The sequence below is a fragment of the Sphaeramia orbicularis genome, chromosome 11 (genome assembly GCF_902148855.1).
Source record: "Sphaeramia orbicularis chromosome 11, fSphaOr1.1, whole genome shotgun sequence".
Taxonomy (NCBI): domain Eukaryota; kingdom Metazoa; phylum Chordata; class Actinopteri; order Kurtiformes; family Apogonidae; genus Sphaeramia; species Sphaeramia orbicularis.
The window spans coordinates 34907461-34931413 of record NC_043967.1 but is presented as its reverse complement, the minus strand read 5'-3'; the positions used below and the strand labels follow the sequence as shown (position 1 = coordinate 34931413).

General features: G+C 38.6%; 1 protein-coding gene, 1 long non-coding RNA gene and 3 other non-coding genes across 5 annotated transcripts; 1 reads left to right on the top strand and 4 right to left on the bottom strand.

Annotated features, from left to right (window-relative positions):
* Positions 1 to 1944: 1944 nt before the first annotated feature.
* ctps1a (CTP synthase 1a) lies at positions 1945 to 17925 on the top strand. Its single transcript, XM_030148105.1, is given in 20 exon segments — positions 1945 to 2115; positions 4204 to 4377; positions 4463 to 4536; positions 4538 to 4568; positions 4571 to 4645; positions 4732 to 4832; positions 6190 to 6306; positions 7148 to 7231; positions 9681 to 9761; positions 9853 to 10004; positions 10111 to 10243; positions 11946 to 12034; positions 12121 to 12215; positions 12543 to 12605; positions 12824 to 12867; positions 12957 to 13053; positions 13131 to 13186; positions 14777 to 14873; positions 14948 to 15092; positions 16593 to 17925. Coding segments are annotated over 19 exon segments (1620 nt in total). The 5' UTR covers positions 1945 to 2115; positions 4204 to 4376; the 3' UTR covers positions 16678 to 17925.
* A 1729-nt stretch (positions 17926 to 19654) lies between these two features.
* Positions 19655 to 20817, bottom strand: LOC115427854 (uncharacterized). Its single transcript, XR_003936554.1, has 4 exons — positions 20735 to 20817; positions 20513 to 20562; positions 20214 to 20278; positions 19655 to 20029 (listed from the first exon to the last, which is right to left on the bottom strand). It is a non-coding gene; the product is annotated as an uncharacterized LOC115427854 (long non-coding RNA).
* On the bottom strand, positions 20102 to 20175 carry LOC115428995 (small nucleolar RNA SNORD99). Its single transcript, XR_003936724.1, has one exon. It is a non-coding gene; the product is annotated as a small nucleolar RNA SNORD99 (small nucleolar RNA).
* LOC115428992 (small nucleolar RNA SNORA44) lies at positions 20347 to 20475 on the bottom strand. The gene has a single exon (XR_003936721.1). It is a non-coding gene; the product is annotated as a small nucleolar RNA SNORA44 (small nucleolar RNA).
* Positions 20818 to 20881: 64 nt separating the features above from the next.
* Positions 20882 to 21018, bottom strand: LOC115428998 (small nucleolar RNA SNORA16B/SNORA16A family). The gene has a single exon (XR_003936727.1). It is a non-coding gene; the product is annotated as a small nucleolar RNA SNORA16B/SNORA16A family (small nucleolar RNA).
* Between the last annotated feature and the right edge of the window lie 2935 nt (positions 21019 to 23953).

Below are 23953 nucleotides of genomic sequence, written 5' to 3'. Positions count from 1 at the left end.
AAAAAAAAAAAAAATCGGGATTTTTTTTTTGCCAAATCATGCAGCCCTAATAGAAACATACACTGAACAAAAATATAAACGCACCACTTTTGTTTTGCTCCCATTTTTCATGAGCTGAACTCAAAGATCTAAAACTTTTTCTATGTACACAAAAGGCCTATTTCTCTCAAATATTGTTCATAAATTTGTCTAAATCTGTGTTAGTGAGCACTTCTCCTTTGTCCTTTGCTGAGATAATCCATCCACCTCACAGGTGTGGCATATCAAGATGCTGATTAGACAGCAGGATTATTGCACAGGTGTGACTAGGCTGGCCACAATAAAAGGCCACTCTAAAATGTGCACTTTTACTGTATTGGGTGGTCCAGGGGGGTCAGAAAACCAGTCAGTATTTGGTGTGACCACCATTTTCCTCGCACAGTCTTCTTCATGAATTCTCTGAAACAGCTTTGGAGATGGCTTATGGTAGAGAAATGAACATTCAATTCACAGGCAAAAGCTCTGGTGGAGATTCCTGAAGTCAGCATGACCATTGCATATTCCCTCAAAACTTGTGACATCTGTGGTATTGTGCTGTGTGATAAAACTGCACATTTTGGAGTGGCCTTTTATTGTGGCCAGCCTAAGGCACACCTGTGCAAAAATCATGCTGTCTAATCATCTTCTGGATATGCCACACCTGTGAGGTGGATGGATTATCTCAGCAAAGAAGAAGTGTTCACTAAAACAAATTTAGACAGATTTGTGAACAATATTTGAGAGAAATAAACCTTGTGTGTACACAGAAAAAGTTTTAGATCTTTGAGTTCAGCTCATGAAAAATGGGAGCAAAAACAAAAGTGGTGCGTTTATATTTTTGTTCAGTGTATATAAACCACATAGAAACATATATAAACCAGCTAACCAGCAGTTAAACCAGAAAGAAACATATATAAACGACTTATAAACATATATAACCCAGTCCATCATCAGTAAACCACACCTTAGCAGATATCTCATCTCTTAATCATCTCCAGTTCCATTATTAGCCAACTTTGCTTCAGTTCAGTTCAGCTAGCTGTAGCTAGTAACATCAAATGTTTTTTAACATTCTAACAGGTTCCATACCTCTGTAATTGGATTACTTTTCCTCCTCCTCCTCTTTTCTCCTCTTCTAAACTGTGCAGTTCAGGCCTTGGAAGGCCTTTTCATGGTGATAAACTCTCCAGTTTTTACCTGGATGCTAGTTCAACACTGACTGTCATTCAGCTCTGCTCTGTCTGTCACTCACACACACAGTGAGCGCAAAAAAAAAAAAAAAAAACCCGACCCCACTCATCACTGAAGTAAATCCCAGACAGGACTGTGCTGCTGTGTCCCAGCTTTGGTCTGTATGTTCCAGGTAGAGTGGGGACCAGAAGAAGACTGGAAACCACCAGTGACCAGACATGACAGACTGTGAAGTGTCGTATGGTGCTGCAGCTAAAACTGCTGGAGCCAAATAAATCTATTTGATTTCAATCTGACATTGACAAAGATGAAAACGAAGGGGATTTTATCCATAATTTTTATACATTTTAGTTTTGTAAGCTCACAATACAGTTTCAGTTAGTTATCGTTTTTTTCTTTTAATTAGAGTTTTTATTTATTTCAGTTAAGGATCTGATTTTTTTTTTTGCACTGAAATTAAATATCTGAACTTTTTTTGCACTGAAATAAAGTATCTGATTTTTTTGTCTCTGAATTCGACTATGTTCATAAATTTCGCATTAAAAAATTCAGATGCAATAAATTCAGACACTTTATTTCAGTGCAAAAAATTCAGTGCTAGAAATTCAGTAGCTTTTCTAATTCAAAATCTGATGACACAGATTTACTTCCATACACCCGCATCTGAATGAAACGTTGTGATGCCGGTAATTGCAGTTTCCGAGGTGTCCGTGAATGCGCCGTAGTGTTGTGAGTGTAGGTGTTCATGAATGTACCGCAGCTGAACGTGCTTCTTACACGTGCACAGTCGGTTTGTAGACACAGGACTGTGGAGACAAACAGTTTCTGAAGCTTTTCGGTTCAACGCTGCGTGGTTTGTCAACATATCTAGTAGTCGCGGACGGTTTTGTTTGAGAGGCGGCTCTGGTGAGGAATACTGTGGTGAGTTGAAATTTGATGCTGTTATCTGAGGCTGCTGGCTAGCTAGCTAACGCACAGAGCTAGCACACACACGCTTGTATTAACGACTTCCGGTTACGAAAAGCACAATAAAGTTCTGTTTTAACGCTGACATGCACTTATTTATAACAGTTGTCAATACTTAACTTAAAATCTCACTAAAGTAAACTAATACTGGCATGGGGGGGGCTGAAATTTAGCATTTCCCGGTAGGATTGTTAGCAGGTAAATTGCTAGCTTTGCTTTTATTTTGAACACATTGTCGAGCCATGCGGTCATGTTAGCTAGCTTGATGCAACAGTTAGAGAAGGATGTCAACACAATGTCCTTTATATTTAAGACTTTAACCTAACCCATTACCGTCGTTTAACAGTACTTTGAGTAATTTCATCGTAGTCGGAAAACACGTGTCTTTTCTCCATGTGTTAATATCTGAACTCCACTCGTGTTTTCCGAGCGTGCTAGCCGAGCTAGTTGTCCTGGCGGTAATTCTGTGGTGGCGTTTAGTTTGTCGATCCTTGTTGCCAGAACCAGCGGGGTGTTTATTTGTACAGAATCATGACATTTACCACCCGCCCGGCCTGAGCAGGAGTATAAATCAAGCGCTTCCAATAAGACATGTGGTGAAAGCTGCGAATGGTAAACTATGACAATGCAGGCCCTCTTCAATCATTACCCTAACTTTACTTAATTATAATAATATACATGATGTCCTGTAAAGACATATTCCCTTAGAATTAGTCGTTGTACTTAAGTAATCCTTAAATATCCACAAATCCACAATTTTTGTAACAACTTCCCAATGATTTTCTCTTTCCCAAATGATTTATCATTGTGTGATTAGTTTTTCCCCATAAATTTATTTATTTATTTTTTTATCACTTCTACCTTGTGTCTCCAATGTTGGTTGTCTGTTGGGATGGGTCAGTGCAGGGGTCAGCAACCCTGGTCTAGAGAAGCCACTATCCTGCATGTTTTAGATGTTCCCTCCCTCCTCCAGCACAGCTGATGGTCGTTACCATGCTTCTGCAGAGCTTGATGAAGGCTTATCATTTGAATCAGGGTGTGTTGGAAGAGGGATACATCTAAAACAGGGGTCACTAATCCTGGTCCTCGAGGGCCGGTATCCTGCATGATTTTAGATGTTTCCGTCTTCCAGCACAGGTGATGGTCAGTATCAGGCTTCTGCAGACTTGATAGATAGGCTTAGCATTTGAATCAGGTGTGTTGGAGAAAGAGGGATACATCTAAAACATGCAGGATTCCGGCCCACTCGAGGACTAGGATTGGTGACCCCTGATCTAAAACATGCGTGGATAGAAGCTCTCCAGGACCAGGGTTGTTGACTCCTGGGTCAGTGTGTTTTAACTGCTGTCAATAACCAAATAAAGTATCTATCTATCTATCTGTCTATCTATCCATCTATCTACCTATATTATATGTTTGACTCTGCTCCTTCTCAGAAAATGTGATGCTGAGCACAAAGACTTTAAAATAATATCTATTTTTATATGTAATGAACAGTTTCTTCGTGAAAGTGGAGAAATAACAATGAAAATAAAAGAAAGAAGCAGAAAGCAAAGGCTGTTGGCCCCAAGTGTCAACTTAAATATCAGTATTGGCCAAGATTTCGCAATTGGTGCATTCCTCACTTAGAGTAATTGATGGCAAAAATCTATCAAGCACTTCAGGTTTCAATGATTTTTCTTACTGTGACATTAATGATCTTTAGATTTTAACCCCTAAGTGTGTTTTTTTATTTGTTCGTTTGTTTTTACAATTTATTGGTGAAACCAGAGAAACTCAGAAATACAGACAGGACATTAGATACATAGCTACTTGTAGTTAAGATGTTGAGAGATTGATTTTGTGAAAGGATAAGAGGTCAGCATGAGAGCTCTTGTCTGAGCAATGTGGATAAGCAGGGTTTTTTATCTAGATTAGATCAGGCCCAACCTTTTATCTGCTGTGAGACACTTGAGAAGAATCTTTTTACCAGTGATCTTAGTTGGTGTAGTTTGAAATGTCTTATATAGTTTTGTTTTCTTCTTTCAGAAACCAGAGCACAATGATGAAGTACATCCTTGTTACTGGTGGAGTCATCATCAGGCATCGGTAAAGGGCTCATAGCAAGCAGTGTGGCACCATCCTAAAGTCATGTGTTCTACATGTGACCCGCCATTAAGATCGCCCGTATATTAACATAGACTCTGGCACATTTTCACCCTAACGAAACACGGTACGTCAGCACAAACCATGATTACACGATTCCACCAGCTCCATGTTCTGGCCGTGTTATCATTAACATGTTTTGTGTGCAGGGCGAAGGTGTTTGTGCTCGATGACGTGAGGGGAGGTGGACCTTGGACACTGGGCAACTATGAGCGATTTCCTTGACATCCGGCTCACCAGAGACAACAACCGACCACCGGAAAGATCTATCAGTCAGTCATCAACAAGGAGAGGAGGGGAGACTATCTGGGCAAGACTGTGCAGGGTGAGACACCGCTGCTGTGACTGTCAACAAGATTTCGCCCTCGAGACAAGTTCTGACTCATATGTCTTACACTCTTCTCATTCTAGTGGTGCCACACATCACAGATGCCATTCAGGAATGGGTGGTGAAGCAGGCGAAGGTTCCTGTCGATGACGATGATGTGGAACCTCAAGTCTGCGTAATAGAGGTCAGTCTGAGTCTGTGACAGTTTATATTAAGGTTTTGTTTTTTTTTTTACCCCTTGGCCAAGGGGTATTGTAATCATTTTGTCATCTGTCCGTCCGTCTGTCCATTTGACGATATAATCACATTATCTGAAGAACGCATTGACATATCTGCACCAAATTTATACTGTGGAAGCATCTTGGCATTAAGCAGAAGCCTATCGAAAATCAGTGACCTTGACCTACTTTTTCAAGGTCAGATGGCGACATGTCTTTTGTCTATATTATTATGTCTAGGTCCACATGTTGTCTGGGTTCATGTCGGAACTGTATGTCAAGAGCAATGTCAAAAAACAAAGCCAAATTCCTTGTATGTGTTCACATACTTGGCCAATAAAGCTGATTCTGATTCAGTGAGATAATCGAATAATCTGAAGAATGCGTTGACATATCTGCACCAAATTTATCCTGTGGATGGATCTTGGCATGGAGCAGAAGCCTATTGAAAATAGGTGACCATGACCTACTTTTTCAAGCTTAAATGGCCTTGTGCAGTTATAATATCTGAGTACTTTCAAATATAAATATGTATGTAATAAGTTTTACAGAAAGACAGTCTCATCTAAATTATAGGGCAGTAATTGTCAACAGAATCTTACACTATATTTGGCCGTGGGGTATTAAGTGTGCAGCATGTTATGTTCATTTAATGGTCAGGTAAACTGACAATATAATATTTCATTACCACCCAGGAAAAAAATGCTTATAGTGAAGAAAAATTATATAGACTATCACCAAAAGTATATGTTATCTGCAAGGTATTAGCCAAGTTATCTTGTGCAAAGCTACAAGTGAACTGAAGTTTTGTCACAGTTTTAATTTGAAGGTGAAATCAGAAAGAATCAAGGAATGTAGGTGAGACCTGAGTGAATCAATAAAATACATCATCCTGGTTCAGAAAATGGAGCATCTTTGTTTTGTTTTTTTAAAGTCATGAGTATATATGGACTTAATAATCTGTAGTTACGTTATCAAAAATAAACATGCTAAAACACCGCAGCATTTAACACTAGCTGTTAGCCTCAGCTAACTTTTCAGGTGCACTAAGCTGAATAAGAAACAGCGTCACTCCTCCACTGTTTTGATATTGAGTTCCGTGACAGAAATACACTGAGTTCAATCTGTTATAAAAGAGTGTTTTACATAAAAACAAACAGAAGAAGTTTGTCAAGAGCTGAAATTCTACATGTAGGAAAAACCATCCAATCCACTACAGCTGTACGTGGAATATTTTTAAGAATCTGCTTTATTACAGATGAGGTTTAAGGGCTGAATCGAAGGTGGTTATTGTAATGTTTGGGTCTGTGTGTGTGTCTGCAGTTAGGAGGCACTGTTGGAGACATAGAGAGCATGCCTTTCATCGAAGCCTTCAGACAGTTCCAGTTTAAGGTCAAGAGGGAGAACTTCTGTAACATCCACGTCAGTCTCATACCACAGGTAAGAAAACACACCTTCAGACCTCATCCCAAAACAGCACATTCATAAACACACATACATTTACTCCAACTCTAAACTGCATTAGAGCTGTCCTAGCACTCCCTCAACATGTGTTACATGTAAGGCTCCAGATTTAACATTGGCTCATAATTTAGTATTCTGTCATAAAAGCATGTCATGGTGGTCTGGAGTATTTGGAATCTTATCTAAGATATTCAAGCGCCCTTTAGATCCTGACTCAGAAACAATAATCTCGGGTACTTTCGAAAAATAAACAGATTCAACCCCTTCCAACAACAACTAATGTCATACTGCCTTATAGTGGCCAAAAAACTAATATTAAAGTCTTGAAAAGATGAAAATGTGGATTCAGGAAGTGTCAGAAATTTTACATTTGGAAAAGATTTGCTTTATTTTGAAGGATAAATTATATAAGTTTGAAAGGATTTGGACATCATTGGAGGTCTATCTCAGTAATGTGTGAATAGAGGGTGCTAGGAGGGAGTGAGCTGGGTGTGGGGGGGTGTGAGGGTGGAGGGGGATGTTATTTTGTTTGCCTGTTTGATTTGTGTTGATTTGTGATTTTTTTTTTTCTTCTTCTTGTTTGGGTACTGTTAATAAAAAGGGGAAAGAGACAAAACAAGCAAAAAAATAAGGAAAGAAATGTCTAGAAGAATGACTGTAGTAAATGTAACTCGTGCACACATAAATCCAGACGTAAACCATGAACGTAATGTGTAGAATTCACAGATCCACATTACATAACAGTGTGACCTACTGGTTAGCAGCAGCAGCCAAGTGCTGTTGAGTTTAACCATGCATGTATGTATGTTCTGTGCAGCCAAGTGCAACAGGAGAGCAGAAGACGAAGCCAACACAGAACAGCGTCAGAGAGCTCAGAGGACTGGGGTTGTCTCCTGATTTGGTGAGTCATCTCCCACGCACATCCATCCTCCAAAAAACTGCTTCATTTATTGTTGACGTCCGTGGATTTACTGTCAGCTGTGACTTCCCACATCAGCCGGTTATATAAGTTTAGTATTAGAATGTGTCAGAATAAGTTTCTCAAGATGCTCAAAGACTTTTAGGGTCTCCACAAAGTGACCGAAATCACAGTTCTGAGGTCTTTGTAACATGAAGCATTAATATGAGGGGTGTAGGGCTGCGCGATATTGGAAAAAGTGACACTTCGATTTTTTTTTTTTTTTTTTTTTAAACCCTGCGATATAAAAAAATACTCAGGAGGATATAATAGCTGTGTGGTGCTGACATAAACGGTCAAATTAGTTGTGTTTCCTCTTGTGGCTACAGGTGCAAGACACTGTCGACACAGAAGACGTGTTTCTGTATCATCCTTCTTGTAGCTGAAATAATTCCAGATAACTGACGTTGCTTTTCTTTTTGGCACCAAGTCTTCGTTTTTGGTGATTTTCTCTTGTCCGTTGCTCATTTTTAGCTTACCAGCTGACAGGCCGTAAGCTATTGTCATCATGCAGCGTCCGTTGTCGTCTGTTGTCCATTACAGAATTTTCAATCGTCTTCTTCTCCAAAACTACAACTCGGATTGACTTCAAACTTGGTATACAGCTCCTTTATGGTGATGTCAGCAAAAGTTAGTGAAATTATTTGGATCCGGATCTGATTCTGGATTTGGTGCAACTTTAAATAATTTCCCCATTATAAAAGATATGAGGTGGAGTGATGCAATAACTCAGTAAATATAAATGATATCCAGTGTAAATTTCTACAGTCCAGCCCTGATGGGGAGATGACCAAAACATAATGTCCACATGCTGATCAGGATCTTCTTCTGGATCTGAAAACTTACGGAAAATTTAACATGGGCGCTTATGGGGAAAACATTTCAATCGTCTTCTTCTCCGAAACTCCAGTTCTGATTGACTTCAAACTTGGTATACAGCTTCTGTATGATGATGTCAACACAAGGTATTGAAATTATTTGGATCCGGATCTGATTCTGGATTTGGTGTGACTTTGAAAAATTTTCCGATTATAACAGATAGGAAGTGGATTGATCCAATAAATCAGTATCAATGATATCAAGTTGGAATTTGAATTTTTTACAGATCTGATTGGAATATGACCAAAACATGGGCTATTTCTGTAATATAATAAATACACAGAACTGGGTCAGAATAAATGGCATCTGGATACATTTCCCAAAGCTTTGAATTTGGCTGGTAAGCTACAGGACCATTGGTCCTATTTTTCAATGTTGTTACCAGCAACTCACTCCATGTGCAGGGGCGTGGTCTGCTTTGGCAAACTGATTAAAAACGATTGTGATTGGAGGGTCGCTGTGTGCAGTGTTTGTCAGGTACCCAGGTTGAAATTAGATGAGAACACATTGAGTTTATTTACCTCCTACATTGGAGGACCTGCGATGTGACTTCTGCGCGCATGTACATTGCGATGACGACACTCAAATGATATATTGTGTAGCTCTAGAGGGGTGTTTGTATAAAAGGAAATAAAAAGCTTTATTATTACCAATTAACAGTTACCTAGAGAAATTCAGTCTCATGAGAAGTATTCTTACATTATAACAGTACTACTACAGCCATATTCCCATTATTTAATCACTCACATCTGCCAGGATTATGTCAAAACTTACGGCACCGTTTTTTAAAGAAACTTGGTGGAATCAAATACCCTTTTTCTATCAAGGGCACTAACATTGATAGAAAAAGGGTGTTTGATTGTGTTACAGGAGTGGGTCCTTCAGGGTTTGTGCAGGTGCTTGAAATCCTCGAAAATGCTCGAATTTCAAAGTTGTGTTTTCATGGTCTGAAAAATGCTTGAATTTCAGTTGAAGTGGTTGCAATTATAACTCTGTGATGTGATTTATCTATTTATTTTTTATATGAACTCTGCCAGGTTAGAGGTCCAATCAAAGCTACTTACAGAGGGGTGATACATGTTGAAAAATAAAACTTTATGTCCAAAACAAAAATTATCAGTTGTTCTCTGGTCAACTCGGGTACATTTTCATCTTAATTTTTGTCTCGGTGCGAGTGTGTCTGAAGAACGCTAAGTCACTTCGCTTTTTTGGATGAAACTTTGTGTTCTCCTTTAATTTCTAAACGTTTTGCTATTATGAAACATAATTTTAGATGTTTATGGCATAATAAAATGTACATCATTGTGATAAGAAGTGACAAAAATAATCATGAGTATATGTATTCCTGTAGATACGGTATGCAATAAGGTGCTGTGGTGGAAAAATTTGAAAATGACTCATAAAAGTGCTTGAATTTGGCTTTGAAAAATGTGTATAAACCCTGGTCCTTGGCAGAAGTATGTGTTCAGAGTACTCCCCTAGTTTTTAACCTGTGGTCTAATCTTTCTCGTAGATCATGTGTCGCTGCTCCACAGCTCTGGAGACCTCAGTCAAAGAAAAGATATCGATGTTTTGCCACGTAGAACCAGAACAGGTACGTCACAGACACTGAGCCACCTGCGTTGTGTTTTTAGAAGAACCGGAGCTCTCAGCCGTTGTAAACTTACCACCTTGTCTGCTTCCAGGTGATCTGTGTGCATGACGTGTCGTCCATCTACAGAGTCCCCTTACTGCTTGAGGATCAGGGCGTGGTGGGCTACCTGAGCCGCCGACTCAACATGCCCATCGAGGCCCGACCGAGGAAGATGCTGACGAAATGGAAGGAAATGTCTGACAGGTGGGTCGGCAGAGCATGATGTACGACTCGCAGGGCAGCGCACGTTACTCTCAGCAGTCCCAGAGAAGGCCTTTTCTGACGGCATCTGTGGCCTCTGTGTTGACAGGTCGGACCGACTGCTGGAGCAGTGCTCTATCGCTCTGGTCGGGAAGTACACCAAATTCTCGGACTCGTACGCTTCTGTTATCAAAGCTCTGGAGCACTCGGCTCTGGCCATCAGCCACAAACTGGAGGTTAAGGTAAGGGCTGTACATTGCTTTATGAAACACTGCTGTGATTGGTTGTCATGTTGTTGTATCAGTCTATGTTTTGCTAAAAACATGGCTGTAGTTGGATGTTTATTTAATTAGATAGAAACAACTTTGATAATTGTTGTTTTGTTTGTGTAAAAAAAGACTGTGGACAGAAAAACAACAACAACACAAAGGGTAAATCAGACAAATAAACAAACAAACCAAAAACAACAACGACAGAGTATTGACAAACAACGACAACATCATATTTAATGACAATATCATATTTAATGACAACATCATATTAAAATGACAACATCCCATTCAACGACAACATCATATTTTGTATCTGAAATTGTTTTATAAATTTTACAAATGAGTCCTTTTTGGCGGTGCAGAGACCTGTTCCAACCATTAGTTCTTTCAATTAGGGATACAACGTTTGCAGTGATGCTGAAACTAATATTTAAGTTTTAGCTGTTAGCTGATGCAGATGTTGATACTGATGTTAAGTTTTGGCGTCAGTGCTTAGTCTCCCCTTAAAAAAAACCTCTTCATTATGAATATTAAAATAGTTTCTATCTGAAGTCCTTCAGGTTTTCATCACATTGTCTTTGAATGAACACAGATTCAGACATAACAAGTGGTGCCAGGCACAACATACCTCACCCCTCGCACATATTTCGCCCATTATAATTAAATGGGAAGAGTTTTAAAAAATCATAAAAAAAATGTTAGGCAAGGCACGTTTATGTATATAGCACATTTCATCTACAAGACAATTCAAAGTGCTTTACATAAAACATTAAAACATTACTGCAGGGAAGTGAATAAAAAGTATAGGCATGAGAAAAACAAACAAACAAAAAACAGATAAAAACTTGAAGCTTAAAAAAAAACAGCATAGATCTGAACTGATGAATAAAAACTACAGCTATGACCTAATTTTCCCAAAATGTAATGACATCTATTCTGGGTCACTGGCAATCTATAAACCCAATTTAGTATGAATTAAACCAATAGTTTTGCTGCTAAAGTGTTAACAAACCAACAAACCAATAACAATACCCCTTGCCCTTCCTTCAGGGGGCGAGATAAAAATTTATTCTGTTCATTTACTATAACAAGACATAAAAATCTGTCCATCATTGGTGAAAATACACCTTTTATTCCAATACCGGTGCTGGCTGATATTGACTGATAACCACTGTCCGGCTGATATATCTGTGCATACCCACTCAGTTTCAGGTTTTTGAAACTCATGATGGCCATCAGTCTGTAGCAAAACAGTTTGGGAAAATACATAAGTGACAAGGAGCCGGTAATTATGCTGATTAGGACTTAGGAGGTAATGATCACATTAAAGCCTGAAGACGGTAGATGCTCCAGTGTGTACATTTTAACACAGCACTATCAATGGACATGACACATGGTGTGTGTGTCTGTCTCTACAAAATAAAACAACATGTTTTCAACTGGTATTGCTATTGTTTTGCGACTTTATGCTGAAACACTCGTCCGCCTGAGTGTAAACACATTTGCAGCTTGGACTTCTGCTGTAAATGGAGCGCAGCAGTATTTCAGCGCAGTAGCAGCTAGTGAACCACTCACAGCCATCCAGCAAAAACAACCAAATCCAGCAGAATCCAGCATCTCTGTGACTGTTCCAACCCAGCACCAACCCTTACCTGTGTCTCTGTTCCTTCAGTACATAGACTCAGCATATCTGGAGCCCAGCACTCTGCAGGAGGAGCCTGTGAAATACCACGAGGCATGGCAGAAACTCTGCAGCGCTGAGTAAGGACAAGGCCTCATATTAAAAACTAATACAAGCTGCACATGACAGAGCACATTGATCAGTCTGTACCTGTTTGTGTCTGCAGTGGGGTCCTGGTTCCTGGAGGATTTGGGGTCAGAGGAACTGAGGGAAAGATCCACGCCATTAGCTGGGCCAGGAACCAGAAAAAACCTTTCTTAGGTACAGTATTTACAACAAGCACAGTACACTCAATAGTTTTCAGACAAGCTCTTGAAGATGAAAACCAGCAGTAATGATGATAATCACTATAAATAATAGTTACAATGGATTGTATTTTTTTTTTTATGATGCTTTTATTCTATTTTATTATGATGCTTATTCATTTATTGGTATTGATTTTGCACTGTAGTCACAGATTGAGAAAGGAAATCTCATTCTCTTGTGTACGTAAGTGCACAGTGGAAATGCCAAAAAAAAAATAAAAAAAATCCTTGAATCCTTTAAATATTGTGCTAACACTTTTTCATGCTTTCTTTTTGTGTTCAGGTGTGTGTCTAGGAATGCAGTTGGCTGTTTGTGAATTTGCCAGAAACACACTTGGCTGGAAAGGTAATGCTGATTTTTCTCATAGTGTTTGTTTGTACACTCCTAACGCTCCTGACCAAATTATGATTAAGCTTGTTTATTTCGAGATTTTGAGAACACTTTGGGGTGGACATCATTGTCTTAATAGATTACCTCCTAAAAGCTGAGGAATTTGTGGTCACTGATTGATTACATACTGATAATAATAATAATAATTGTATGTCTTTGTGTTTTGTAATCAGATGCCAACTCAACAGAATTTGACCCAGAGTCAAAGCATCCTGTGGTAAGCTTCTTGTTACAACAGACCCACAGTTGTGACTTAAGTTGTGACATGCACTGAACTGATGAGATGTTTGTGTTTTCCTTCGACAGGTAATCGATATGCCTGAACATAACCCAGGTCAGATGGGCGGCACAATGAGATTAGGGAAGAGACGGACCATTTTCAAAACCAGCAATAGTGTATTACGTAAGAACACCTGGCTTCAGTTCACATTCAGTCAGTGCGTGTCGTTAGTCGGTACTCACTGCCCCTCTGTATTCCAGGAAGGCTTTATGGAGACGCAGAATACGTGGATGAAAGACACAGACATCGCTTTGAGGCAAGTGATCCTCACAGAATATATGCTCATGGTTTAAACGGACTGTTCTTAAAAACTGCTATTATATATGATACTGTTGACAACCAGTAAATTGTTTACCACAAGAGTTGCCACATTTCTCACATTTTCATACAATGTGATAGCTAAAACCAGTCCCTAACAGAATTAAGTGCTTTCTTGAAGTTAAATCGCAGTTTTTCGGTGTCTGTACTTTGACAAAAGTGGCAGGAATCCCATAGAAACTTCACATTTATAAACACACAGGGTTCAGGCAGGCGCTTAAAAAGTCTTAAAAGTTTTGAATATACAAATCTGCATTTAATGCCTTAAAAAAATCTTCAAAGGTATTAAGTTTGATATGGTAGGTCTTAAGTTATGTTGCCATAAACTTGTTGGCTGTGTTGTGTTTAAATTTCGGTTATATGTCCAAGCTGCAAAGAAAGTAACATTAGTCGACTCAGTTTCGCCCATTTCAACCCGACAATTTATATTGAAATTAGAAACCAGTTATCACTAACTCTGCAACCCCCGGTGAAAGGTGACTGAACAGTGAGACTCAAGGCGTTGGAGTAAATAAAGAAATTTTCCTAAATACTATGAATTTTTGCCAGTATGGCCACAAAATAGGCTGCGAAATGGACATTAAATTCTGGTCTAAGTAGACTTAAAAAGTCTTAAATTTTACTTGTAGGAAACCTGAATACATGTATGAATAGGTCTGAGTAGGTACTTTCACGTGACACATGTTACAGTTTACAGAAAATAAAATTTTGGGTAAAAATACTTAAATTACTACTGCGTGACACAGGGACTCACAATTGACTTTTTTTCACTTTACGCAAATGTACAAAACATGCTGTTCTCATAAGAAATTGATATTAAATGAAACATAGGGCTTTAGCTATGATGTTAAACTACAATTGTGATCAATATTGGATAAAAATGTTTAAATGAGTTTTTATGAACACAAATATGTTGTGACACTGGGACAGTAGTGTGTCACTTTGTTCAGTAGTCATAATAAAAGACTGTGCTAGAACTAAAATACTACAAATATGCTCATAAACCTTTATTTGACATGCATATTACAACTGAGAGAGCATATTTTACTAATAACTGGATTGTACATAACCTTTCTATATTTTTGTACTGTTGAATAATTAGTTCCTACAGATTCACACACTTAAATTATCACTTACACAAGCAAGAAGAAAATATTATTATTCAAGTTGATAGTGCATTAACATTTATGTCAGAAGTATAATTTTACATAATCAGTAATATCTTTTTTTCTAGAAGTGATACTGAAATTTTGTAAACAATTCCATAAAATAGAGTTCTTAAGGTAAAAAAATGAGCCTATTTGAGAAATGATAGGGGAAACTTTAATTTTTGACACTGTTTACTTTGGTTTGATCTGGCCCATGTCTAAACACAACACAACTGACTGACTGCTTAGCCCTCAAACTAATCTCGTGCTTATTATAATTCTCAGACATTTTTCGATTCAGGGGTTGCTTTAATAAAGGAGTCATTGTGCATTTCTGCCGAGTTTGTCCAGTTTTGTCTGAACTGATCGTGCTCGTGCAGGTCAATCCTGAGCTGAAGAGTCACTTTGAGGAGAAGGGTTTCCGCTTCGTCGGTCAAGACGTTGAAGGGGAAAGAATGGAGGTCATCGAGCTGGACGGTGGGTGGAACCGACACAGTTACATGAATTACAGATGAATTCTGTTGCTAAAACCATCCTCGTCCTGTGTTCAGATCATCCGTATTTCGTTGGAGTGCAGTATCACCCAGAGTTCACCTCTCGGCCCATCAAACCGTCACCTCCGTACCTGGGTTTGCTGTTGGCCGCAGCTGGGAAACTGCCGAGCTACCTGCAGAAGGGCTGTCGCCTCTCTCCACGGTAAACTGCAAATATTTGTACCTCCATTATCTGTAAAGCATCATCTAAAATTCATTGTAGAAAGTCTGTTGTATATTGTATAAAACCTATAAAATTAGGCCTTAGTTTTAAATGTGACATCTTAACTGCTGTACAGGGTGGGGAAGCCAAATTTACAATATTTTGAGGAAGGGATTGAAAGACAGTGTATGACCAATTAGTTTATTGAAAGTCATGAGAATTTATTTGCCACAAGAAAATTGACATAATAGAAAATGTTTTTATTCTATGTGTCCTCCTTCTTTCTCAATAACTGCCTTCACATGCTTCCTGAAACTTGCACAAGTGTTCCTCAAATATTGGGGTGACAACTTCTCCCATTCTTCTTTAATAGTATCTTCCAGACTTTCTGGTAATAGTTTTGCTCATAGTCATTCTCTTCTTTCCATTATAAACAGTCTTTATGGACACTCCAACTATTTTTGAAATCTCCTTTGGTGTGACGAGCGCATTCAGCAAATCACACACTCTTTGACGTTTGCTTTCCTGATTACTCATATGAGCAAAAGTTTCTGAAAAGGTATGGATAATAGTGTTAGGTATGATTATGACATCAATATATGTTTGGTTTCAAAACAATTGACATGGTGCCTGCTGAGAAAAAACAACTAAATGTTCATTGTAAATTTTGCTTCCCCACCCTGTATATACACTCATAGTCAATGAAAACTTTGAGACCATATTTTTTGACATAATTTTTACTTTGAAACCCTAATCTGGATTTTTTTCATACGACTCATTTGTTTAGGATATTGGCATACAGAAACAAAAATCTAAAGTGTCAAGAATAATTTCAAAACAAAAAACTTAACAAAAGAAAATGGCACCTGCCGAACACAAAGTCACAACAGTCAATACCAGGTAGCGGTCCTGGTTGGAAGTTGTCACTCTCTCTCTTTTACCCTGGATGCGGTCTATGGTCAACAGAGCCTGTGGTGTTGTGGCGTTCAACCAGGTTTCTGATTGTGGGTTGGGAACAGCCCATACATAGGCCTGGCTATATCACTGGAGCTGAAACCGGCCTCCACCATACCCAGTGCCCGGAGATGTTCACGTGATAGACGTGGCATGATGCCGTTCACTGGACTAACAATGGTGGCCTTTTTTGGGCCTTTATATAGGCCTTCAAAACCAATCCTCAAATTGTGCAGATACCCACTGAGTATTGCTCAATGTGTATTTGGTCCACTTTTGCAAAGAGACCAACCCATGTGCAATGAACCGTGACAACATGACAACTCATCATTATCTCAACTACCTGAGCACTAAGTCATCAATAAATCCACAATGAATAATTACAACCCCCCTACGAGTAGAAATATGCAGACATTTCTACTGTCAGTATAAGTATTCATTATCGTTTATTTTAGCCGATGCACATTTCTATCGATTAATCCAGCTACTCCCTTTATCCGTCTGGAGCAGTCCAGATTAATATGCGTTGTTTTGTCTTCGACGTAGGGACACATACAGCGACCGCAGTGGCAGCAGTACACCAGACTCTGAGATCTCCGAGTTGAAATTACCATCCATCTCCAACGAATGACAAGATAACGACACCGGCCAGAAGAATGAACGCAGAAAGGACAGCGGTTATTTACTCTCATGTCTGTTTTATGGACAGTTTAGAAGTCGCTCAGAAATAGATGACTCGCTCTAGCGGTGAGCACCTCGCTGCACTTCTACCGGCAGCTGGGAATCAACTGTGTGTGTTCTGTCCCGGAATAAGGTGTTTTATAAACGGACTCTGAATCCCTATGGGCTGAGGTACATTATCACTAACTGCATTCTGCATGAGATCAACATCTTGGCATTATGAGGAAGTTCAGCCTAGTTATGGCCACGTAACATGGACTCTGGGAGGGGGGGGGGGGGGCAATGAATTTTACATCACAATACTGACAAAATCCAATGAAATGAGGTGTCTCTCTCATCTAGTGCATAACTATCAGTCATATTTTCATAGACTGGAGGCACCAGGTCATATGAAAATGGAAGATACTGTAAAACTATGTAGCCTAAAATAACTAATTTAATCAGAAATATCTTATGTGTAATTAATATACAAGATATTACTGCACTGAGCACATGTGAAGCAGTAGATTTTAGTGTTTTTTGTTTTTTAATGGAAAAACAAGGCGGCAGTTCTTTACTGTAGTTTTTATCCAGCTTCGGGCGGGAGGGTGTTATATCATTTTGTCGTCTGTCTGTCCATTCAGTCATATCTTTTTTTGAAGAATGCATTGAGAAATCTGCACCGAATTTATCCTGTGGAGGCATCTTGGCATGGAGCAGAAGCCTATTGAAAATAGGTGACCGTGACCTATTTTTTCAAGGTCACATGGCTTTGTGCAGTTATAATATCTGAGAACTTTCAAATATAAATATGTATGTAATACGATTTACACAAAGAGAATCTAATTTAACTTATAGGGCTGTAACTTTCTACAGAATCTTTCACTATTTGGCCGAGGGAGATTAACAGCATGTTATGTTAATGCCCTGTGACCCACTGAGTCCAAGTGTATGCTGTGAATGTTTTTGTTTTTGGACCGTAGATTCCATGTTATGTTACAATTAGGTTGAACTGACAACTTTACTCATGATGTAAGGGGTTACATTTCCATAGAGAATGCAGTTGTTTCCATACCTATCAGATGATCTAAGATTGTACTGTTGTGGCCTTACTATCAATATGAAACTGATATTCAGGTACAGCCATTTACGTTTACTTTATGGAATGCAACAGGGAATAAAGGATTCCACTCAGACTTGTTGGTGTCACAAAACCTGATTCTACCATGTTCCTGTACCAAACCGTTATGAATTTTTGACATAATCAAAAGTCCATTTAGATTTGAATTTGTCCTTAATACATGCACCTTTATCTGCAGAGTGCAAGCCATGTTCAACTATTTCAAGTACTGTTTAACTTTTATAGCATCAGTATCATTGTGCATACTTCCCATCCATAGCGATACTCAACCAGACATGTGAACACATAGTAATTTATACAAGTGTGCAAGTATTTGAGACTCGTGCTTTTCAATTTAATTTGGAAACTGAACTTGGTAAATTGACTTCAAACCAAAGTTAATATCGGCAACTACACTGACCAAAATATAAATGCCCCACTTTTGTTTTTCTCCCATTTTTCATGAGCTGAACTCAAAGATCTAAAACTTTTTCTATGTACACAAAAGGCCTATTTCTCTCAAATATTGTTCATAAATTTGTCTAAATCTGTGTTAGTGAGCACTTCTCCTTTGCTGAGATAATCCATCCACCTCACAGGTGTGGCATATCAAGATGCTGATTAGACAGCAGGATTATTGCACAGGTGTGACTTAGGCTGGCCACAATAAAAGGCCACTCTAAAATGTGCACTTTTACTGTATTGGGTGGTCCAGGGGGGTCAGAAAACCAGTCAGTATTTGGTGTGACCACCATTTTCCTCGCACAGTCTTCTTCATGAATTCTCTGAAACAGCTTTGGAGATGGTTTATGGTAGAGAAATGAACATTCAATTCACAGGCAAAAGCTTTGGTGGAGATTCCTGAAGTCAGCATGCCGATTGCATATTCCCTCAAAACTTGTGACATCTGTGGTATTGTGCTGTGTGATAAAACTGCACATTTTGGAGTGGCCTTTTATTGTGGCCAGCCTAAGGCACACCTGTGCAAAATCCTGCTGTCTAATCAGCATCTGGATATGCCACACCCTGTGAGGTGGATGGATTATCTCAGCAAGGAAGTGTTCACTACCACCAATTTAGACAGATTTTGTGAACAATATTTGAAAGAAATAAACCTGTGTGTACACAGAAAAAGTTTTAGATCTTTGAGTTCAGCTCATGAAAAAATGGAGCAAAAACAAAGTGGTGCGTTTATATTTTTTGTTCAGTGTAGTTACCCTGGATCAGTTCAAAAGTGAAACTGCTGTATCCTGTTCCAGATTTTAGTATCCTTACATCCAAAACAGACCCTTCTTAGTGTTAAACCTGGCTCAAAGAATGTAACACGGCCAGTCAGTGCTTCTTTAACCCTCTGCTGCATAGTGGTCACTGCAGTGGACAGCTAGTTATTTTCTCCTAAAAGCACTCGTTTTTAAATGGTGGAACTGCAGATCGGCCTCCAGAATGCTCTCTACTGCAACACTTCATTGAGGCTTTCAGTGGTCAGTTTGTGTAACTGCAAGTACAGTTTCTGTGAATCCAAGAGGCTACAGAGACACTTGCTAATATATCCTGTCGATTGGCTCTGTGCACACTACTTCCTGAACTGAAGGCAGCTCCTTTATTTTGTGTCTTTCATTATTGGACACACTGATTAGTCCAGGTGGGCCTGCTTCTTCTTGTTGCAACTACTGTGGTCAGGCACACCTGGATTAATCATTGTGTCCAATAATGAAAGACAGGAAATAAAGGAGCCACCCAAAGTGCAGGAAGTAGTGGGGCTGTGCATAGAGCCCATCCTATGCCAGACAAACCCCACATGTACAAAAAAAAAATACAGTAACAAAGGAATACTATCCATTTAGCATATGAAATGTTTTATTTCCAACATGTAGAAATTTACATTAACCATGTGTCTGATAAAGTGGACATCATGAATTGCCCAGTATATTTATACCACATGTAGCTGCTTTATTGTTTCAGTCACAAGTCAGTTTATAGAGGTTATAATTATAAGCCATTTGTTTAAAATATATACTTGTGCAGATTAACTGTTACTATAATTGAGTCATATTTGTAGACTTGAAATGCAGCAAGGAATAGGGAAAACTACAGTAGTCCAAGAAATTCTGTCCAACTCCTGTAATGAGTAGCTGCCAGAGAACTGACATCAGCAAGGTCATCGCCCATTATTGGCCTTCGTCCACATGTCCCATCACTGGACCTGGAAAATTTGTAGGAAAACAAGGGAAAATTAATACATGTGAAAGAACATTTTGTTAACATTGTTGACTAAGGCTGATCTCAGTCCCATATCCGCAAGCTTCATCCAGCAGTCCTCAAAATTGTATAGCATCATCATGGATCAGGTGGAAAAAAAGCACTAGTATGCAAATAAAATCTCATACCTTCAAAGATCAGGAACCAGCACAAAGCCCCTGCTGCCCAACACCATTAGACTGGAAGCCAGTGCCTAGGGGACATAAACTGGAGTTTACAAATTACAGCAGTATATGAATAACTAAAGACCAGCAGCTGAGCATCTGTAGGACAGCTGAGTGGCTGCTGATGGCAGGAAGAGCCACAACAGTCAAAGACCACCCAATGTTCTTGCATACACTTGGAGAACCAGAACTACACACAAGCTCAGGTCCTTAGGATTGCATGCCTTCATCTGTACTCAATACTGCATTTATATTAAACATACCGTAGCATGGTTACATCACCATCCAGTTCTTGTTTAGATGCACACGTCACCTATAAAAACAGATTATTAGTTATTAATCCATGCACATTTAGTAATTTGACAGCTGTTCCAGTAACGATGGCTCAGTAGAGTACAATAAGAGTCTCAGCAACTTGATCAGTGAGGGCAAGTGTGTCATCACAGCCAGAAACTGTAGTACCACATGACTGGAATGCTCATTACCTGCACATGATTATCCTCATGGCCATCCTTTCACATCTAGTCAGGTGTGCTCATTTTTGTCTCCATCCGAGTAGTACCTGTAGAAACGGTCAACAGTTACAATAGAAAAAAACAATCTAACACATCCAGGTGATTAGAACTAGGTCCAAGTGTTCTTTCCCTTAATGTTGCTGAAACAGTTACTATCAAACTGAGCAGCGACCGTCGGTGAAAGTCTTCATTTCGGCATCCTGTTGACCGTTCACTGCCACAGTAGGACATGAACGGCTTCGATAGGTGCCTGTACAGTTGAGTCTCCAGTAGCAGGACATGAGATACTTGCCTGTTTTCATCCTCCAGATCTGGGTGCATAGTTCTGCGTGCTGGCAGCATCTAGTGTGAGGAAAAAATAAACAGTTTTAGTCTTTAAAGCTGGTTATTTCTTCAACTTGGGGAATTCAGTTTGTCCAGTCAATTTACACTCAAAGTCATTCATTCACAAAAGCAGACTTTTAATGGTTGTCCATTAGGGCTGTGTATCAGCAAGAATCTGGTGATACGATACAAATCACAATACTAGGATCACGATACGAAATATCACGATATATCATGATACTGTTAAAAAAGGCAATTTTTGTTTGTTTCTTTTTTTTTTAATTATCATTTCCTTGAACAATTGAATTACACCAGAAATCTGCACAAATACTAAACAAATTTTTATGTGATCAGAACAGGATCTAATGCTATACCACAAAACGTTCCTGTGTTCAAACTGAAATTCTGTTTTACAGACATTACAGTTTAAGATCCTGTTCAGATGTTCATATTCTATTTGTTCAGAACTAACATCAGAACATTATTTTAGTTCAATCCCAACAAAGGAACTAACATTATCTAATAAGAGTGTTAAATAATAATAAAAAAAGAAAGAAAAAAAAAACTCTAAAATGAACCTCCACAATATCTGCATTTGAATAAATAACTCAAAATATCGATACAGTACTTTTTCATATTGATACAGTATTGTGAAATGAAATATCGCGATATATTGCAGAACCGATATTTTCTTACACCCCTATCGTCCATTACTATTTAGTTTTAATCTACATCTGCAAAGTGTATTGTTCTATGCCCAATTTAGAGTCAGCTTTCTTGATATAATTCAGTGAAACTCCGTGAAAATCAGTGGTTGGACAGAGGAAAGAAAAAAAAAAAGAGGAAAGAAGGGAAGAAAGAAAAGAGGAATAAAGAGAAAAAGGAGAAAGATTAGATTGAAAAGAAGGGGGGGGGAAATCAGTGGTTGGACAGAGGAAAGAAAAGAGGAAGAGAAGACGGAAGGGAGGAGAAGGAAGAGAAGAAAGAAGGAATAAAAAGAGAAAAAGAGAGACAGATTGAATTAAAAAGAGGAAAAAAAAATCAGTGGTTGGATCAAAGGGTTTTTCTGGCTGATGTACTTCAACCTAGAAGGAAACACGCTATAATGTCTAACTTTTACTGTTAACCAAAGGCCAAAGCTTTAATCACTACAGGGTTAGTTTAACTCAACATGTCAGTTTAAAGACCTGAGTTTACAAGCTGCAAAATTACAGCTGTATTTTTAAGATCCAACATGGTGATCAGACACGTGGTGCGAAGGCTATGTGCTAACATACAAAACTGTAGCATTCTCTATAAGTTATGTCAAATCAATAGCACGTCATAACTATCGATCTACATTTTATTCAGTCATATAAACAGTTTTATTCTCAATGCATCATTAAATCGCCTCGAGTGTTTAGCTTTGCTCAAGTTGCTAAAGCTAGCAGAAGTTAGCTCACTCACCATCGGCCTGTGGCATTATTGAGCAGCACTTTTAGTAGCCAATAAAGATTAAACTAAGGAATATAAATATCTTACGTACATGTTTATATAATTTAATTAAAGTTAAGTTAAAGACGAGATAATATCTTACCGAAAAGTCTGTCCCGTCCCATTCTCGCCTCATAGAAGCCAAGAAGAGGTAAAAGGAGGGGCCGCGTGCTGTTATATACGCCTGTGCCGTCACGCCCATTGCTTCATCCTTATTGGCTAGCTATGCTCACGTGAGCAACTTGCATGATGGGATATGTATTTTAAAATTCCTTTTATTAAATATCACTATTGCTGTGGTTTATTTAGTCACTCGGCTGTATTTACACAAGTCTAAACAAATATTTTCACATTAATTATGCGTCATAGTTGGCATTTGAAAAACTTTAGAGTAAAAATGTGTACTTTAACTGACTGTTCTGACTTACCGGAAACGGCGGAAACAGTTCAGAACTATGAAAATGGCGCACATTGAGTCCCAGTCAGTAAATAAACAGTTGCTAAATATTACAAAACATTGATAATATTATAAATAGGTGATAAAGAATGTCCTCTCTAGATGGAAACGTCCATTGCTTCATGCTTATTGGCTAGCTATGCTCACGTGAGCGACTTGCATGATGGGATATGTATTTTAAAATTCCTTTTATTAAATATCACTATTGCTGTGGTTTATTTAGTCACTCGGCTGTATTTACACAAGTCTAAACATGTATTTTCACATTAATTAAGTGTTATAGTAAGCATTTGGAAAAAACTTTAGCTCTAAAAATGTGTACTTTAACTGTCTGTTCTGACTTTTAACGTTACCGGAAACGGTGGAAACAGTTCAGAACCATGGACAGCAGCTTACTCTGGGCCTGTATTTATTCTGACAATGGCGCACATTGAGTCCCAGTCAATAAATAAACAGTTGCGAAATACTACAAAACAATGATAATTTTAGAAACTGGTGATAAAGAATGTCCTCTCTAGATGGAAACGTCCATTGCTTCATGCTTATTGGCTAGCTGTGCTCACGTGAGCGACTTGCATGATGGGATATGTATTTTAAAATTCGTTTTTATTAAATATCACTATTGCTGTGGTTTTTTTTAATCACTCGGCTGTATTTACACAAGTCTAAACATATATTTTCACATTAATTAAGCGTCATGGTTGGCATTGGAAAAATTTTGCGCTAAAAATATGTACTTTAACTGACTGTTCTGACTTTTAACGTTACCGGAAACGATGGAAACAGTTCAGAACCATGGACAGCAACCTGCTCCGGGCCTGTGTTTATTCTAACAATGGCGCACATTGAGTCACAGTCAGTAACTAAACAGTTGCGAAATACTACAAAACAATGATAATATTATAAATAGGTGATAAAGAATTTCCTCTCTCGAT